The sequence below is a fragment of the Theropithecus gelada genome, chromosome 20 (assembly GCF_003255815.1).
Source record: "Theropithecus gelada isolate Dixy chromosome 20, Tgel_1.0, whole genome shotgun sequence".
Classification (NCBI taxonomy): Eukaryota; Metazoa; Chordata; class Mammalia; order Primates; family Cercopithecidae; genus Theropithecus; species Theropithecus gelada.
In genome coordinates, this window is record NC_037688.1 from 25320320 (window position 1) to 25339933 (window position 19614).

General features: G+C 58.3%; 1 protein-coding gene across 4 annotated transcripts; it reads left to right on the forward strand.

The window, feature by feature from the left end:
- Window positions 1-56: 56 nt before the first annotated feature.
- Window positions 57-17853, forward strand: RIPOR1 (RHO family interacting cell polarization regulator 1). Of its 4 annotated transcripts, none has more exons than XM_025370893.1 (22): window positions 57-160; window positions 9528-9654; window positions 9795-9947; window positions 10113-10191; window positions 10838-10861; window positions 10956-11009; window positions 11162-11314; window positions 11409-11472; window positions 11569-11612; window positions 11690-11815; window positions 12556-12704; window positions 12779-12908; window positions 12993-14348; window positions 14432-14553; window positions 15394-15526; window positions 15773-15908; window positions 16035-16196; window positions 16449-16607; window positions 16730-16926; window positions 17015-17098; window positions 17207-17297; window positions 17432-17853. In XM_025370893.1, the coding sequence occupies exons 2-22, from the start codon at window positions 9551-9553 to the stop codon at window positions 17527-17529; spliced, it is 3618 nt and encodes a 1205-aa protein (XP_025226678.1). In that variant the 5' UTR covers window positions 57-160; window positions 9528-9550; the 3' UTR covers window positions 17530-17853. The 4 variants fall into 4 exon arrangements, with proteins under 4 accessions (XP_025226678.1, XP_025226676.1, XP_025226675.1 ...); XM_025370891.1 differs by lacking the exon at window positions 57-160 and adding an exon at window positions 218-1098 and having other exon boundaries at window positions 9783-9947; XM_025370890.1 differs by lacking the exon at window positions 57-160 and adding an exon at window positions 218-1098.
- Window positions 17854-19614: the final 1761 nt, after the last annotated feature.

Genomic DNA, 19614 nt, shown 5'->3' on the forward strand with positions numbered 1-19614 from the left:
AGAGGGGTGGGGCCCGGCGGGCCAGGGGAGGGGCAGCGGGGCGGCGGGCGGAGGGAGGGGCCGGCGCCGGCGGCAGCGACAGCGGCAGCTGCGGTGCGACCAGGCCGGGCACCTCGGAGCGCAAGGACAGCGCGAGGTCCGCGCAGCCCAGCGCAGCCATGTGAGTGTCCGCACCGTTTCCGGGGCTGCAAGCCGGGCGGGGGGCAGGCGCGGAGGTTCTGGTGCCTCCCCTGCTGGCGCCGCCCGGTGGGTCCGGGATCTGCGGCTCTGTCCCGCCTCACCCCATCCATCCGACCCCCACCGCGCCGTGTCTTTCCTGCCTTCCCCGGGCGCGGAGAACTTCTCCCACAAAAGCCGCCGCCTCCGGGCCTGCAGCGCCTGGCGCTGCCGCCTTCCTCCCACGGCAAGGCCCTGGCAGCCGGTGCCCCAGGGCGCTGGGGTGGGCCAGGCCTGAGGGCGGGCTCAAGGCTCCGGCCTGGGCCCTGGCACGCGCGCTCCCCGGGAGCCTTTGCTGCCTTCGCCGCAGGGGAGGCTGGGCTGGAAATGGGGAGGGGGCGACGAAGGGTGCGGGCAGGCCTACGAGCTCAGCTAATCCTCCTAGCTCTAGGGGCCGGCCTAAGCGGCTTTGTGGCCGGCCGCGAGGTGACCGAGCCTGGGCTGGAGCCGGGTTCTCCGCCCAAACCTGGCGTAGCCGAAGCCGGAGAGGATTGTCCTGGTGGGGGAATAGAGCTTTTCCCTGGAAATGGAGGCTGGTGCGAGGTCCCTGCAACAGCCGGGCCTGGGCACTCTGCAGAACTGGTTTGGGCAAGGGGCTGCTCACCAGGGCTAGAGGTCGGATTCAATCCAGCTTCAGCACCCTTTGTCCTCCTCTCCAGGGTGAGGCCTGAGTCCCACCTCCCCTACCGACCCTCCCCAGCCAGTTCTAACGCGTGTCCAGGCTGGCCGCCCCAGCACCTACTGTGCGCAGCCTCATGTAACAATCCTTGTGCCCTGGCTGCCATCTGCGGGGACGCGCCCTGGGCCTGCCGCTTTCGGCCAAGGCACAGCTTCTGAGGAGGGTTATGACCATCTGGCAGATGCAGAAACAGGCCCAGAGAGGTTAGTAGTATTCTCAAGGTCACACAGCTGGTTTGGGAGAAGCGGGGATTAGATCTGAGTCCTTGCTCCTGCGACACCCACCTCCGTGGTATTAGAAGGACGGGAGGGATGTTAATTGGGGACTGAGGTACAAAATACTCCAGCGGGACAAGGAGGACTGGCATAGCTCCTTCTTCCATCCCCCTCCCCGGCTTGGGTCCTGTGACTGCGGCGGGAGAGAGGAGCAAGGTGAGCAGTCCCAGGGATCTGGGTTTGGGTGTGGGTGAGGGGAGGACTCAGGACTCCGGGCTGGGTCCTGCTGGGGAGAAGCAGGCGGGGAGGGCGCGGGTGAGTCACGGCGGCCCCTCTGCCACCGCTGCTCGGACTCAGCCCTGACCCGGCCCGGCCCGGGGGAGGCCGCCCGGCTCCCAGCACACGGCCAGGGAATGTAACCAGCTGACCAGGGAGGGGGCCGGCAGGAAGTGAGGCCACCCAACAGCCTCCGCCCGGTTCCGGGGTGGGGGGTCCGGGGCTGCCCCGCTCCCTCTCCCTCCTATACGATTGGGCAGCTGTGAGATGACGTCAGCCGCCAGGTTTGGGGGCAGTTGCCATGGAGACAGGGGCAGGCTCAGAGGGGACCCCCTTCTCCCTTGCAGCCCCCCTTGCCCAGGTTATTTTTAGCCTCTGTTTACCTCGGTCCAGACGGCCCCGGGGCGGAGCGGGGCTAGACCTGGGGACTCCCAGAGAGGCGGCTGGCCTGGCACAGTGCTGAGCTGGGCAGCCCAGGTGGTGGGATATTCCCCTGCATCCAGGTGTGCCAGGCTTGGCGTGTAGGAAGTATAGTGGGGCTGCAGGATCTGGGGCCATGCGCACAGGTCAGGACTCCACTCACAGCCATCCTGACCTGGCTGTGCTGCAAGCCCCTTTGGAACCTTGGATCTGGGTTATTTCCCATCTTGGGAACAGACTATAGGGCTGACATGAGCCCAGAGAGTCCCCTGGCTCTTATCAGCCAGTCCCCCACCAGTTGAGGTGGCCCTTCTGCCTTAGCTCAAGGGGTTCAGTTCTTTCCCTACCCAGCAAGGGCAGTCCTGCCCACCCATCTCCCGAAGCGGTCACTCAGATGGACATTCTGAGGGTCATTTGTACCAACAGTTAGACATCCTGGTTCCTATGGGACTCGGGGGATGGTGGCAGCAGAGGGCCAACCAGAGAGAGAAAACTGATGGAACAGTCAGCCTTTTCCAAGTCCAGAATCCCAGGGGACCCCCACGGTGCACCATCCCAGGGAGCAGAGCCCCACTTGCTGATGGTATATGATACCATCAGTCAGTGGGAAGGGAGACTGACTGTATGTGGGGTAGGGGAGTTGGGGTGGACACAGACTTGAAATCCTCCCCACCAACAAACAGCTCAGGACTTGCTGTTCCTGTGTCTAGGCAGCCCAGTTTCCCCCACTGCTCCCCCTCCTTCATCTCCCAGGTGCTACAGGGCCTCCAGAGTGCTATAGTGAGCCAAGCAGATATGCCCCAGGCCTCACAAGGTTCAGTCTGGTGGGAAGACAGGCCCTAAAGGAGAACTGACAACTGGGTTATGTGGTTTTGGGGTTCAGAGGGAGGAAGCCAAAAAGGGGGAACCAACCCAGGGCCTGCTTACTGGAGGAACAAGTCATAGGGTAGACTTGAGGAAGGAGAGGGACTTGGGGCTGAGTAGTGGGAAGAAGGAATAGGAGTGATGGGGGCTGCTGGTCACAGTCTGAAGAACTTTGCAGATACTGAGAGAGGGTCTCAGTTGCTGGAACAGAGAAAGCAGGGGACTGGGAGGGGAGGAGTGGTTGAAAGAATGTGAGGGACAGGACATATCCTGAAGGGCCTTGTGGGTCATGTTAGAGAGTCCAGTCTTTCTCCCTGGGACAAGAGTGGCTGTGGCTATTTCACATCAGTCTGAATAGAGTGATATTAAAGATTTAGAGTCCTGGGGTCAGACAGCCTGGGTTTGAATCACGGTCTTGCCACTTACTAGCTGTGTGACTGTTAAAAATAACCACAGTTAGTATTTGTTGTGTGTTCACAGTGAGATGTTAGCTAAGCATGGTGGTATATGCCTGTGGTTCCAGCTACTTGGGAGGCTAAGGCAGTAAGATCGCTTGAGCCTAGGAGTTTAAGGCTGCAGTGAGCTATGAATGCACCACTGCACTGAGACCTAGGTGACAGAGTGAGACCTTGTCTAAAAAAAAAAAAAGAAAAAGGCCGGGCGCAGTGGCTCAAGCCTGTAATCCCAGCACTTTGGGAGGCCGAGATGGGCGGATCACGAGGTCAGGAGATCGAGACCATCCTGGCTAACACGGTGAAACCCCGTCTCTACTAAAAAATACAAAAAAACTAGCCGGGTGCAGTGGTGCGCGCCTTGCAGTAAGCTGAGATCCAGCCACTACACTCCAGCCTGGGTGACAGAGAGAGACTCCGTCTCAAAAAAAAAAAAAAAAAGTTAGGTAGTGAGTCTACCTCAACATCCCTACCCCACATACAATTCTCCCTTCCCCAAACACTTCCTATAGAGGGACATTCTCATGAGAGGAGATCTCATTTCATCCTCCCAGCAGCCTTGGGAAATAGCTGTTGTTATTATTATTATTGTCCTCTTTTTACAGATGGGTGTCTGAAGCCCAAAAGGCTGAATAAGTGTCTTGCCCAAGGTCACACAGTTAACCTCAGGTTTCTCAAATGTGAAGTGGGGCTAATAGGACTTACCCCCATAAGGCTGTTGCCAGGATTAAATGAGATGATGTTTGCTAAGCTCAATGCCTGGCATATAGAATGCTCTCAATAAAGGACGGTTTTTGGCACTGCCAAGTGGCTAGAATTTTAAGGTCAGTGTTGTTACTGAATAACGAATGGATGATTGCAGGTTAGAGTGGAGACAGGGAGCCCCTCCGGAAGGTTCTAACTCATCAGAGGCCCAGCTGTAGGGCTCGAGGGGAGAGTTGGTGATGGCTTGGACCTGAATTATGGCTATAGGGGTAGAGGTGAGGTGGCAGATTGCAGAGAGATTTAAGAGCCAGACCTGGCAGGAGGGGATGACTGAGTGGCCAAGGAGGCTAACTGAGACATCCAGGATGACTCCTAGTTTCTGTCTTGAACAACGGGGTACATAGATGGTGAGGTGTCATGGAGAAGTTGAGACTGAGAAGAGTCAGGTGGAAAGTGGTGAATTTGGTTTGGGAACCTGAAACCCAGCATGCACTGTGACAGTGCACTCAGCATCTGGGGAGGCAGCAAGCGGGCAGTTGGATACAGAGGCCTGGTGCTCAGAAGAGTGGCTTGGGTGAAGGAGAGATAAGGAAGCTGGCAACATTTAGATGGCATTGAGCTGCAGGAGCTGTGCACAGCCCAAGGGCAGGGAGGATAAGGCCCTTTCAGGGATGCGGGGAGAGAAGGGGCCTCTGTGGGAAAGTAAGATATGCAGCCAGAGAGGTAGATAGAAAACCAGTGTATTGCCTGTTGAAATTCAGGGGAAGGAAGGGCTTAAAGAAGAGGAGAGGAGCCACGAAGTCCAAAGTTTTGCTGAGATCAAGCAGGATAAGGATGAAACATGGGCACTGGGTTCAGCAAAAGGGAGGTCACTGGTGACCTTGTCCAGACTAGTCAGGGGAATGGTGGGTACAAAAACTGGACCAGGGTGGGAAGAGGAGCAGGCGGGTGTAGTGAGAAAATGCAGGTAGACATCTCTTCAAGACACTTGGCTTTGAAAGGAGAGGAGAGAGATGGAATAAGGAATTCGGTAGCTGGAGAAAGACAGAAGGTCCACAGGGCAGCCTTTTTTTTTTTTTTTGAGACAAGAGTTTTGCTCTTGTCTCCCAGGCTGGAGTGCAATGGTGCCATCTTGGCTCACTGCAACCTCCACCTCCCGGGTTCAAGCAATTCTCCTGCCTCAGCCTTCTGAGTAATTGGGATTATAGTCATGCACTACCATGCTGGTTAATTTTTTTTTTTTTTTTTTTAAGTAGAGACGGGGTTTCACCAAGTTGGTCAGGCTGGTCTCGAATTCCTTACTTCAGGTGATCCACCTGCCTCGGCCTCCCAAAGTACTAGGATTATAGGCATGAGTCGCTGCACTGGGCTGAGTCATTTCTTTTTTGTAATTTTTTTTTTTTTAAGAAAGAATCTTGCTCTGGCACCCAGGTTGTAGTACAGTGCGATCTTGGCTCACTAAAACCTCTGCCTCCTGGGTTCAGCAATTCTCATGCCTCAGCCTCCCAAGTAGCTGGGACTACAGGCCGTGCCACCACGCCTGGCTAATTTTTGTATTTTTAATAGAGTCAGGGTTTCACCATGTTGGCCAGGCTGGTCTCAAACTCCTAGCCTTGAGTGATCCACCTGCCTCAGCCTCCCAAAGTGCTGGGATTACAGGCGTGAGCCACCGCACTGGCCCAACATTTTGTAATTATTTATAACCAATTTTACATTGAAATATAATAGGCACACAAAAAGTGTGTATGTCCTAAGTGTACAACTCTGTACATTTTCATAAGAGAACACACTCATATAGGATCAGGAAATTTAACCCAGAGCAGGAAATAGGACATTACCAGCATCCTGGAAGACTCATTGTGGCCCCTTCAGTCACAACACCTGGAGGGAGACTCCCAGGCTAACTTCTATCACGATAGATTAGTTTGCTTGCTTTTGAACTTCATTATCAAGGGGATCATACATTCGTCCTCTCTTGGGTTTGCTCTCAGATTCACCCATATTGTTGCATGTCACCGTGTATTTTTCATTCTTTTTGCTGTGTGGTAATTCCATTATTCATTGACAGGTATCTGGACAGTTTCCAGGGTTTTCTTTTTTTCTTTTTTGAGACAGACTCTCGCTCTGTCACCCAGCCTGGAGTGCAGTGGCACAATATCAGCTCTATGCAGCCTCTGCATCCCAGGTTCAAGCGATTCTCCTGCCTCAGCCTCCCAGGTAGCTGGCACTATAGGTGCGCACAACCACGCCCAGCTAATTTTTGTATTTTTAGCAGAGATGGGGTTTCACCATGTTGGCCAAGCTGGTCTCAAACTCCTGACCTCAAGTGATCCACCTGCCTCTGCCTCCCAAAATGTTGGGATTACAGGCATTAGCCACTGCACCCAGCCCATTTTTATTTTTCATGTGGGAGTGACTTGAGCTTGTCTGAGACTTGTGGAGAAAGTCTGAAACACCCCAAAAGGAGAAAGAAGACTAGAGTCACACTTGAGGATTTGCCAGGTGGGTGGTGAGGGCCTGGCCAAGGTTGAGGATTGCTCTGTGATTCCAGCCAGGCTGCTGTGCCAAGACCTCTGGCAACTCCTGCCAACCTGTGTGCAGGTGTAGAGAAGACCAGGAGTTGGATTCCCCAGGGCTGGTTTCTACCAGCTGGGAGAAAGGCAGGCAGTGCTGAGGATACTTGCAGCAGGCGAGTGATGGGATGGTGGCTGTGAATCCAGGCTGGGGAGGAGGCTATGCAGGGAAGGTAGGGAAGAGAAGGTAGGAGGGCGCTGGCAGAAAAAAAGAAAGCAGAGGCGGACTGTGTGAGCTCTGCACAGGGTGGTGTCTGTGAAATTCTGGGCTGTATCTCCAGTGACTGGCACATGCTTGGCACAGGGTTGCCCTTCAGTGAACAGGTGAATAAATGAGCGAGAGCTCGAGGGGCCAGAGGTCTCAGGTAAAAGGCAGCTGAGGTGGGGGTGATGGAAAGCCTGAGGGTTGTATCAGTGTGGTTGTGGTTTAGGAAAGGGGCATTCCAAAGGCAGGTGATAAGGCTGGGGATGGCTGAAGGGAGCAGAGAGGCCAGTTTTAAGCAGGCAATCCATGGAAATGCACAGGTCACCAGTGTAGGGTGCAGGGTACCCAGGCTTCGGCTTCAAGGAGGAGGGGAGAATAACATGTCTCAAACTGAGGTCCCTGGACCTCTTGCACCTGAATCTGTCGGGGGGAGGGGGAACTTGTGGAAATGCAGACCCCTGGGCCCAACCCAGACTCTTGGGGAGAAAGTAAGCACAGTATGGGAGAATTGAGCCTCAAGGAGGAAGAGTGTTTATGGGATGGGGGAGCATCCAGCCCCTCCAAGGTCAGGGGAGGGATGGGCATGGTGGCATCTATCCAGGCTAGAGGTGGACATGGGATATTCAAAGAAGAGATAGGCTGGGCGTGGTGGCTCATGCCTGTAATCCCAGCACTTTGGGAGAATGAGGCAGGCTGATCACTTGAGGTCAGGAGTTCGAGACCAGACTGGCCAACATGGTGAAACCCAGTCTCTACTAAAAATACAAACATTAGCCGGGCATAGTGGTGGGTGCTTGTAATACCAGCTACTTGGGAGCCTGAGGCAGGAGAATCGTTTAAATCTGAGAGGCGGAGGTTGCAGTGAGCCGAGATCGTGCCACTGCACTACAGTCTGGGTGATAGCACGAGACTCTGTCTCCAAAAAAAACCAAAGAGGCACTGGGGATGGGGATCAGGATGGGAACGCAGAAGCTGAGAGGCCCATGTGAGCTGGGGGCAGTAAGGATGGGACATTAGCCTAGGATGCAGCTTGACTAGGGAGGAGGCCCTGGCTGGCAGCCGGACCTGATCCTTTCCCCTGGGTCCTGGGAGGAGGGGAGTGCTCAGACTGAGCACTCACTCTGTGGGAGTAGGGGTGGGGTGGTGCATGGGGCTGTGGGACTCTGCATCCAGTTCCTTCTCTGCATCCCTCTTGGCGCAGCAGCACACACTATGGGGTGGATCTAGTCCCACACTTTCAGCCTCTCTTCTCAGCCTCCCAGTCCCCTGGTGATCAGTGTCCTAACTCTCCTCCCTCCATTGGCACAGCCCCTCCAATCAGCACCCTTGGCCCATCCTTCCACTCTTCAGCCCCCTACTATCCATCTTCGCACACTTAGAACCCCAGCTCTCAGCCCTCTGTGTGTTCAGCCTTAGCACTGCTCAACAGCAACTCTTTTTTGGGGGGGGATGGAGTATTGCTCTGTCACCCAGGCTGGAGTGCAGTGGCGCCACCTCCCGGGTTCAAGCGATTCTCCTGCCTCAGCCTCCTGAGTAGCTGAGATTACAGGTGTGCGCCTTCGTGCCTGGCTAATTTTTGTATTTTTAGTAGGGATGGGGGTTTTGTCATGTTGGCCAGGCTGGTCTCGAACTCCTGAACTCGTGATCCGCCCGCCTCAGCCTCCCAAAGTGCTGGGATTACAGGCGTGAGCCACTGCGCCTGGCCTCAACAGCGACTCTTTAAGGCCCCTATTCTAATGTCCAATACTTCCTCCACTTAGCGCCTTCATTCTATGCCTCCATATTCATCCCCATGCTCAAATCCCTTTACGCACATTACTGACCCCAGCCGAGAAGACCCCCCACTCCCCCGTCAGTCCCCTCCCCGAGGGGAACCCCAGTCACCGGTTCCGCCCTATCCAGGCGGGCTGAGTCAGGCGGCAGGAACTGGGCGGGGGGCGGCGCCGGGAGGAGCCGAAGCCGAGCCAGAGCCGCTGGGAGCGAGCCGGGAGCCCAGCCGGGGGGCTCCAAGTGGCCAGGACTGCAGGGTCCGCGGTGGGCGAGCGCGGGTCGGGGGCCGTCCCGGACCCACCATGAACACCAAGAAGAGAGGTAGGACCCGGCTCGGGGCTTCGAAAGCTTCAGGGACTGGCCCCAGGGGGCGCAGGCCGGGTTCGGGGCCCAGGAGTGCGTGTTTCGCCGAAGCGGGGTGGGGGTCTGCCGAGGAGCTCTCCCCGCCGAGGCCGGGGTGGAGGCGCACGTCCGTGACTCAGTTTCCAGGTGGGAGCCGCATGAAAGAGGAGGGGGCGGGGCCCTTCTCGGCATCGCGCCCAGCTCTGGGAATCCCCCGGCCGGGAGGGCGCCGGGACGCCGGGGCCGGTGGGGGCTGGGGGGAGCAGGTCACGCTGGCGGGCAGGGGGCAGGCAACAAACCCGCACCGGCTGGGCCTGTCGGGCAGCTCCGCAGAGCTCCGAGCGTGCGCCCTGCCCCGCCCCGTGACCTCCTCGGCCTCCGGGGGTGGGGGCGCCCGAGCTCCGGGTGCCCTGGGGGGGGGGCGTCGGGGGCAGGGCTGGGGAGGCCGCCCCGCCCCCGGGTAAACAGGCGCTTCCGCACATTCTTCCCGCGAGCCGCCTCTTTCCTGCCCCTTCCCAGCCAGAGGAGGGTCCCCGCGCGACCCCCCTTCCTGCCCCGCGGCGGGCGGAGCCCGCACCTCGGCAGGAAGTGGGGGCCGAGCCGAGGCCACGCTGAGTCCGAGACCGAGTCGCCTGCGGCTGGCCTGTCATTAGCGCCCGGGTCGGCGGGACTAGGAGGACCCGGCCAGAGCCCGCTGGGAAAACTGTGCCTAGCGACAGGAAAGACCTGCGCCAGCCCTGGATTCCAGCTGTGGGGAGAGGGCTTCGGGGATCCGACTGGTACTGGACACCCCAACTCGATCCCCCGCAGGGAGCCCCGCGCGGACTCACTCTATGATGTCCCTGTCGGTGCGGCCGCAGCGCCGCCTGCTCAGCGCCCGGGTCAGTAGGAGCCAGTCCTTCGCAGGCGTCCTCGGCAGCCACGAGCGGGGGCCCAGGTACGCGGCCTCGCAGGGTTGGTGGGGTCAAAGGGCGTCAGATGGGGCTGGGACTGGGCGCTAGTGAGGATCTGGGGGTGCGTAGTGAGGGTCTGGGGGGACTTCTGCTCTCCTCTTTCTGAGGACAGCCTCTCCTTCAGGAGCTTCCCGGTCTTCAGCCCGCCGGGGCCCCCACGGAAGCCCCCCGCGCTCTCCCGAGTGTCCAGGATGTTTTCCGTGGCTCATCCAGCAGCCAAGGTGCCGCAACCCGAGCGGCTGGACCTGGTGTATGCGGCGCTGAAGCGGGGCCTGACGTGAGCAGCTCCTCTCTTCCCAGCCCTGTCCCGGGATCCCTCCCCAAGTCCGCCTCCTGCTAGCGGGAACCTTCTCCAGCCCCATGCCCTCTCCCTGCTGTCTGCACCCTGGGCAGCATGAGGCTGGAGAACCGAGTTCATTCTTGTGGTCACCCCTTTCCTCAGGGCCTACTTGGAAGTGCACCAGCAGGAGCAGGAGAAACTCCAGGGGCAGATAAGGGAGTCCAAGAGGAATTCCCGCTTGGTGAGTGGCGGGAGGTAGGGATGCCCTTTGCCTCTTTGGTGTGGAGGGCTGGGCAATGCCAGCCCTGGGTGATATCTGGGTTATTTTCTGAAGTGATCTGGTTCAGGTGTGAGTAGAAAAGGGGATATCAAGAAAGGCTGAGGGCTTTTCTATCCCCAAACTTTGCTGTGCATACTTTCTGCTTGGGGCTCAGTACCTGCTCCAGGAGCTTCCAGTGGGGTAGGTGGGACCCCTACAGACATGGACAGCAGGAGATTCTGCTGCCATTGGTATTGAGCAGTGGTACTGCTGCATGGGGCTTCTTGGGAAGATGGGCTTCCCGGAGGAGGGAACACTTCTGCTGGGTCTTGATGGGAGTTCCCCTGCAGAGGGAACCTTGCCCAAGGAAGCACAGAGCTCTCTCCAGGGGCCTGCAGGAAAAGGAATCCCAGGGAAGAGGTGTGGGGAGAGGTCCTGGAGGGGGTTGAAGGGACCAGGTCTGTGCTACCAGCATCCACCAAGGGCTAGGCCAGCATGAAGGGGCATCAGTTGCTACTGTGATGGGAGTGCTTGTGGACTGTGGTGTGAGAGAGGGGAGCTGTGATGAGTCTGCTGGAGTCCTCCTCATCCCTCCTAAATATTTGCCCCTTCTCCCCACTCCCTGCAGGGCTTCCTGTATGATCTGGACAAGGTGAGTATGCTTGGAATGGTACTGGAAGGGGTTGGCTCACAGGGAGGGTAAGGGCCCTGGGCCTCAGGCCCCTCCTGACCCACCTCTTCTCCAGCAAGTCAAGTCCATTGAACGCTTCCTGCGACGACTGGAGTTCCATGCCAGCAAGGTACGAGTGCAGCATGTGTGCAGGGTGGGTGGGGGGTTGGATATCATAGGGAGAAGAGGGGCAGTGCCAGGCCCAGGGTGAGCAACCCCAAAGGTGAGTAAACCCAGAGGTGAGTCTCAGTCCCCCTACTGTCACGCCACTCACCTTCCCAGATCGACGAGCTGTATGAGGCATACTGTGTCCAGCGGCGTCTCCGGGATGGTGCCTACAACATGGTCCGTGCCTACACCACTGGGTCCCCGGGGAGCCGAGAGGCCCGGGACAGCCTAGCAGAGGCCACTCGGGGGCATCGCGAGTACACGGAGGTGAGGGATGGATGCCCACAAAGCAGAGGCACAGGGTGTGGCAGGGCTAGTGGCTGGCTCTTGACCCCCTCCTGTCCCTGCCCCTCCCTCCCAGAGCATGTGTCTGCTGGAGAGTGAGCTGGAGGCACAGCTGGGCGAGTTTCATCTCCGAATGAAAGGTACTGAGTTGTGGGGGCAGGCGGGGGGCCGGAGGGAGTATGCTGAAGACCCCCAATATGGCTCACCAACTTCTCCCCTTCTCCACCAACTCCCAGGGCTGGCTGGCTTTGCCAGGCTGTGTGTAGGCGATCAATATGAGGTATGAGAATGTACAGGGAAAGGCTGGGTTGGTAGGGTCCCAACACCTAGGCTGCCTCATCCTGCCTGTTCCCCCAGATCTGCATGAAATATGGGCGTCAGCGCTGGAAACTACGGGGCCGAATTGAGGGTAGTGGAAAGCAGGTGTGGGACAGTGAAGAAACCATCTTTCTCCCACTGCTCACGGAATTTCTGTCTATCAAGGTGATGTCTCTGCCCAGGACAACAGGCCACCATGATCCTGTGAACCCCTTGTGACCCCCATTACCCTGAGTCCCTTACTCCTGTAATCCCCTCATGGCTCCATAGCCCTGGGAAGATATCCCATGACCTTCATGATCTCTGTGGCCCTGAGAGGAACAATCTTTGTGACTCTTAGGACATCATGGCCTCCTGACCCTGTGACCTCCTCATGATCTTCTGACCCTGTGAATATTTGGCCTCCTAAGCTCCCATGAGGCTGTGACCTCCATGACCTCAGTGACCCTACCATGCAGACCTCTGTGATTCCCCTGCTCCCAGGCTGCTTCAAGCATCAATGGCTCCATGAGCATCTATCTATCTATCTATCTATCTATCTATCTATCTATCTATCTATCTATCTAGGAGATGGCAGGTCTCACTCTGTCACCCAGGCTGGAGTGCAGCAGTGCAATCATACCTCACTGCAGTCTCAAACTCCTGGGCTCAACCCATCTTCCCACTTCAGCCTCTCAAGTAGCTGGGACTACAGGTGCACCACCATGCCTGGCTGAATTTTTTTTTTTTTTGAGACAGTCTTGCCATGTTGCCCAGGCTGGTTTTGAACTCCTGGCCTTAAGTGATCCTCCCGCCTCAGCCTCCCATGACCATTTTATAAGTTCTATGCAAATTCAGACCTCAGATTGCCCATGATCTCATAGCCCCTGCACCCTTGTGACCCCACCATACACTCTTGGCTACAGGTGACAGAACTGAAGGGCCTGGCCAACCATGTGGTTGTGGGCAGTGTCTCCTGTGAGACCAAGGACCTGTTTGCCGCCCTGCCCCAGGTTGTGGCTGTGGATATCAATGACCTTGGCACCATCAAGCTCAGCCTGGAAGTCACATGGAGGTTGGTGGGGCTGAGGGGCTTGGGGGAGGGCCAGGAGGGCTGTGGCACCTGCCAACAGCCTCTTCCCTTCCCAGCCCCTTCGACAAGGATGACCAGCCCTCAGCCGCTTCTTCTGTCAACAAGGCCTCCACAGTCACCAAGCGCTTCTCCACCTATAGCCAGAGCCCACCGGACACACCCTCACTTCGGGAACAGGCCTTCTATGTGAGTCATAGCCCAGGTCCAGGCCTTGCCATCCCCCAGAGGCTCCCTGGGGGTGGTTCTGACACGCCCTTTCCTCTTTCTCAGAACATGCTGCGACGGCAGGAGGAGCTGGAGAATGGGACAGCATGGTCCCTGTCATCCGAATCTTCAGACGACTCATCCAGCCCACAGCTCTCAGGCACTGCCCGCCACTCATCAGCCCCTAGGCCCCTGGTGCAACAGCCTGAACTCCTTCCCATCCAAGTTGCCTTCCGTAGGCCTGAGACCCCCAGCTCTGGTCCCCTGGATGAGGAGGGGGCCGTGGCCCCAGTCCTGGCAAATGGGCATGCACCCTACAGTCGGACTCTTAGCCACATCAGTGAGGCTAGTGTAGACGCTGCCTTGGCTGAGGCTTCAGTGGAGGCCATTGGCCCAGAAAGCCTAGCCTGGGGACCTAGCCCACCTACACACCCAGCTCCCACCCATGGAGAGCACCCCAGCCCTGTTCCTCCGACCCTGGACCCTGGCCACTCTGCCACAAGCTCCACCTTCGGTACAACAGGCTCTGTCCCCACATCTACAGACCCTGCCCCATCTGCACACCTAGACTCAGTTCATAAGGCCACAGACTCTGGCCCTTCAGAACTGCCAGGCCCCACTCACACCACTACAGGCTCCACCTGTAGTGCCATTCAAAGCCCCCTCACTGACACTACTACAGGCTCCACCCACAAGCCCATAATCTCTACCCTTACTACTACAGGCCCTACCGTCAATATCATAGGCCCAGTCCAGACTACCACAAGCCACACCCATACCATGCCAAGCCCCACCCATACCCCCACAAGTCCCACCCATAAAACCAGGATGTCAACTCCTACCACTATAAGTCCCACCCATACCCCCACAAGTCCCACCCATAAAACCAGGATGTCACCTCCCACCACTACAAGTCCTAACCCCAGTGCTATGGGCCTAGTCCAGACTGCCACAAGCCCCACCCTTATAAATGTAAGTCCTACTTCTCCAGAACTTGCTACCCTCTCCAGCCCCTCCAAACACTCAGACCCCACCCTCCCAGCCACCGACTCCCTTCCCTGTAGTCCCCCAGCCTCCAATTCCTGCACTCAGGCAGACCCTATAGCCCCCAGCACCTCCCACCCAAGTCCTGCCCATTCCAGTAGGAAACCCCTCACAAGCCCTGCCCCAGATCCCCCAGAGTCTATGGTTCAGAGTCTAAGCCCCGCTCCCTCACCCCCAACCCCTGCACCCCAGCATTCAGACCTTAGCCTGGCCATGGCTGTCCAGACCCCAGTCCCAGGGGCAGCCGGAGGGTCTGGGGACAAGATCCTGGAGGAGGCACTGGGGGCCCTAATGGCTGCCCTGGATGACTACCGTGGCCAGTTTCCTGAGCTGCAGGGCCTGGAGCAGGAGGTGACCCGACTAGAGAGTCTGCTCATGGTGAGGAGGGCTGGGCTGGGCTAGGGCAACCAGGGAGGGCAGCCAGGGGGCGGCAGCTGCTCTGACGCCCTTCACAACCTCAGCAGAGACAAGGTCTGACTCGCAGCCGGGCCTCCAGTCTCAGCATCACCGTGGAGCATGCCTTGGAGAGCTTCAGCTTCCTCAATGAAGACGAAGATGAAGACAATGATGTTCCTGGGGACAGGTGAGGGGGCTAGGCAAGATGGGTGTGAGACTCAGTGAGAGGGAAAAGGTGAGGTAGGACCAGGGGAAGGTGGAACAGGTGAATTGGGAGAAAGTCAAAGGGGAGGAGAGGTGAGGCAGGGTCAGGTGGAGCACATGAGGACTGAGTTGCTGGCAGGTGCACCTGTGTCCACCCCTCCCATGTCCTTCATGCGCATGTCTCCAACCCTACGTATCCCCCCAGTGCTTCTGACCGCCCTCCTCCTCTCTGCAATGTCTGCCTCCTCTTCCAGGCCCCATCAGCTTGGGTGCCTCCAGCCCCTCCTCTTCCCCTTGGCCTCACCTTGGACCTGCCCTTTGAAGAAGCTCTCTCAATGCCTCGCAGTTCACCCTGGGACCCCAGCACTGCCCCACTCCCCAGAGGCCCTCGCCCCTCAACTGTCAGTCCCGGAGTGGCCTTTGCTGGTTCCCAGTTGAGAGTTGTGCCAGGTCCCTCCTCCCTCTGCTGTTGCCCAGGCTACAGCACCATGCCCTGCACCCTTTGCAGTCCATTTGTCATAAACCATCCCGCCTGCAGCCTACTCCTACCCATGCCATCCCCAGTGGTCCCAGCTGGAGGTAGCATGGAGCAGACTGACTCCAGAAATCCCTTCTACCACCAGCTGATCCCAGCCCCTTCCTCCTTCTAGAAATCCTCCACGAACTTACCCCACTGTCTGCTGTCAGTGCATCATCATCTTCCTTTCTGGGATGGGGGAAGCTTAATAAAAATAAACGCTGGTGACCAGGTGGTGATGTGTGCCTCCTGGTGACCAGGTGGTGATGTGTGCCTCTGGGGTGGTTGACCCCATTTTTCCCTCAGGCCTCCAAGCAGCCCAGAGGCTGGGGCTGAGGACAGCATAGACTCACCCAGTGCCCGCCCCCTCAGCACGGGGTGTCCAGCTCTGGACGCTGCCTTGGTCCGGCACCTGTACCACTGCAGTCGCCTCCTGCTGGTGAGGCTGATGGTGTTCCCCCACCCTTCCCTTGTAACCCCTAACCCCAGGGAGTCCTGTCCTTCAATCCTGGTCCTCTATACCTCCTCTGAGTGCCACACCCAGTGCCCCAGGGCCCTTGCTGAGTGGAGTATCTTCCAACTCTGTAGCCCCAACCTCCCCCAGTGGGGAGGGACTTGTCCCGGAGCACGATCCTCCCAAGCCCTACCCTGATGCCTGAGCTACTTGGCCATCCATATTCTCCAGAAACTGGGCACATTTGGGCCTCTGCGATGCCAGGAGGCATGGGCCCTGGAGCGGCTGCTGCGGGAAGCCCGAGTGCTGGAGGCAGTATGCGAGTTCAGCAGGCGGTGGGAGATCCCGGCCAGCTCTGCCCAAGAAGGTAAAGGCCCAGTGGGTTGGGGCTCTGCCATCTGCCTTGAAGCTCCTACCTCAGCCTACCACCACGTGCATGCTCTCTACTCACCCGCCTGCTCTATTGCTGACAGTTTCCCTCACGCCCTCACAGTGGTGCAGTTCTCGGCCTCTCGGCCTGGCTTCTTGACCTTCTGGGACCAGTGCACAGAGAGACTCAGCTGCTTCCTCTGCCCAGTGGAGCGGGTGCTTCTCACCTTCTGCAACCAGTATGGTGCCCGCCTCTCCCTGCGCCAGCCAGGCTTGGCTGAGGCTGGTGAGTGGGCTGCCTCCTCCTTCCACCCTTGCTCAGATTCCCAGTGACAGGAAGCTCGGGGAAGGCAGGTCAGTCCACGCAGAACTGGGCACCGAGGAGACCAGCAAAGACTTGGGCCTTAAAGCAGAAGGACCCAGATGGGTGGGGTTTGAACAGAGGGCCCCTAGACCTGAGCCTGGGATAGGAGCATCTCTCCCCTCTAAAAACCTGTGTTCACCCAAACTCTGAGGCCCATGCTATTGCCTTCTGCAGTTTGTGTGAAGTTCCTGGAGGATGCCCTGGGGCAGAAGCTGCCCAGAAGGCCCCAGCCAGGGCCTGGAGAGCAGCTCACGGTCTTCCAGTTCTGGAGTTTTGTGGAAACCTTAGACAGCCCCACCATGGAGGCCTACGTGACCGAGACTGCCGAGGAGGGTGAGGCGGTGGCCCTGATCACAAAGTGGCCTGACTCTTTGGATCTGAGGACATGAGTCCACCCTCGGGAGCTCCTCACCCTGCCACCTTGCCCATCCACCCACCATATCCCCTTTTTTCAGTGCTACTGGTGCGGAATCTGAACTCAGATGACCAGGCTGTTGTGCTGAAGGCCCTGAGATTGGCGCCCGAGGGGCGTCTGCGAAGGGATGGGCTGCGGGCCCTCAGCTCCCTGCTCGTCCATGGCAACAACAAGGTGATGGCTGCTGTCAGCACCCAGCTCCGGAGCCTGTCACTGGGCCCTGCCTTCCGGGAGAGGGTGAGTCGGACAGGGCTCCCTTGAGGGCGAGGGCTGGAGTCCTGGGCTCCCAGCATCTGGCTAAGTCTGTCCCCCCACCCTTCCACAGGCCCTCCTGTGCTTTCTGGACCAGCTGGAGGATGAGGACGTGCAGACTCGAGTGGCTGGCTGCCTGGCCCTAGGCTGCATCAAGGTGACCCCTGCCAACCCTCCCACCCTTCTGTCCCCTTCCGGCACCCCCACCCCTGAGCCCCTCCCATCTGCTCCCCTGGGCCCACCTCAATGCTCCCTCCCCTGACAGGCTCCCGAGGGCATTGAGCCCCTGGTGTACCTCTGCCAAACTGACACAGAAGCTGTGAGGGAAGCTGCCCGGCAGAGCCTACAGCAGTGTGGTGAGGCTGGGGGGTAGGAGAGATGGGTGGAGTTCTGGAACATCTTGGCTGATGGGGGTAGGAGAGATGGCGCCAGGGGTGGGAGAGTGGGATGGGGCTAGGGCCACCCCTGACGCCATCCTCACTCATTACAGGAGAAGAGGGACAGTCTGCCCATCGACGGCTAGAGGAGTCCCTGGACGCCCTGCCCCGCATCTTTGGGCCTGGCAGCATGGCGAGCACAGCATTCTAAACTATTCACCCACGGGTTCCTGGCGCCCCTTCCCTGTACTTTCAGGGCTCACCAGGCACTGGCAGGGAGGGTAAGGGCTGGCTCCAGATACCCCTCCCCCACAGATTCCTAGCAATGCAAATCTAATATATTCTTCTGTTGCCCCTGGGGTTGGAGAGTCAGTGCCTGCAGTCAAGTGCCTCCCAGCCTAGGCTCAGCACATCCCTTGCCACAAATCAGTGTCCAGGGCTTGGCCACCCTGCCTCTGCCCAGCCACATCCCTTGATTTTGTATTTTATTTACAGAGTTTTACAGAAAATAAAAAAGCAAAATGCCTTTCCTACATGGCCTGGTACACTCCTGATCCTCTGCTCCAACACCCTCTGGCTGCGGCCCTGCCTGACACTGGTGTGTCCACACTGCAGCTGTGACAGTGCCATGTGCACTTGCCCTGGAAATCCAGGTGGAAGAAAGCCCAGAGACTGGAACTGGGCTTGGAGAAGAGAGCAGGGGAAAAGGGTGGTTCAGCCGACAGGTGGGGCCTACCCTGGGCCTGGGAACTATGGCCCAAGGTGGAGCTAAACTGGAGTTGGCCCAGAAAACACCAAAGGGTGCCAATCCCAGGCTGTGGCCTGGGAGCAAAGGGGAAGGGAAAGGAAAAACAGGAAGGGAAAGGAGGCACGGGGTGGCTGGAGCTTCTGCCCACCAGGGGGCAGCAGATCTGCATCAGCAGATGCCAGGTTTGGGTCTTCTGCAGCTTGGGCAGCTTTCTGCAGAGGGGGCTGAAGGAGCTCCTTGAGGCTGGGTGGCAGGGGAGAGGAGCTCCTTGCAGAGGGGAAGAGCTGGGACCTGGGAGGCAGAAGAGCTGGATGGCTACCCTGTGACCCAAGACAGCAAGTCCCTTCCCTCCCCAGCTGTCTCCCCCTCTGTAATAACAAACCTGCCTGAACTCTGTGATCCCCAACAGCCAGCCAACCTGTGCTGCTTCAGGAAGCAGAGATCCCAGGGGAGGGCTTGCCTTTGCCCTGCCTCACCTCGCCCCAGAGCTGCCTGGCCAGTGAATGTGTTAATCCCAGAAGGCTGAGTCCTGTGTGAGGAACTGGAGGGTGGGGTGGGACTTCAGGATGGCAGGACTGTTCTAAGGAGGGGCTGGGGGAGGCCCACACCCGTGGCTAGAGAAACAGGCTCTCCACCCTTCCCCTCTCCCTCAGCACTTCCAGTATCCAGGGGCAAGGAGATGATGCACAGGCAGCACCTCCCCAACTCATTGAGGCCACTCTGATGTCCCAGTGCTTGTGGCAGCAGCTTGGCCTGTGCAGGACATGTCACGTTGGGGAGCCTGCCCCTCAGGAAGAGCCAGTGAAGTGCCAACAGTCCCCTGGAGGGTGACCCAGATCCCCGGGGAGCCCTGCCCCCAAGTGTTTTAGAGCTAGATATGAAGAGGTTTGGCTGGGGCCTTAACCACCTGCTGGGGAAGCCAAGCTGAGCAGAAAAAACGGCAACAGGAAGGAGCACAGGAAACACCTGTGTGGATGCAGGTGGCTCATTCCAGATGCTAGGGCGAGGGTGGGCAGGGGCAGGCAGGCAGCCCTCTGCACACTGGCGCAGCTCTTTGCTCCCTGGGTAATGAAGGATGGCACGGGATGGTGCAGCTCAGTATTTGGGGTGGTCAGCTGGAGCAGCATGGGGCAGAGGAGGCAAACAAATGATGGAGACCAGCCAGCACCCAAGGCTGGCCACAGCTGGGGCCTGCCCCAGAGGTCCATGCAGGAGGTCGGCAATCCCAGAACTGCCCCTAGCAGCCCTCAGTCCTGAGGACCCCACAGAGGCCCTCTTGTGGTACAGCAGGGCTGTCCACCTGCATCAAAAGCATAGCCTGTCATGGGGGGAAAGAGGAAGTGAACAGTGGTTGACCAGGTCCTGGGAAAGTGCAGATTGGGGTGACTGAGCCAGCACAAGCTCACAGCTCAGTACACAGGAGAGGGCAGGGCTTGGGCAAGAAATGGAGGATGGAAAAATATCATCCCAGCCAAGGGGTCCACTGGGGTTGTCACTGAGAATCCCTGCTCTCCAATGCTGGGAAGGGACAGACCCCTGACTCTCTGT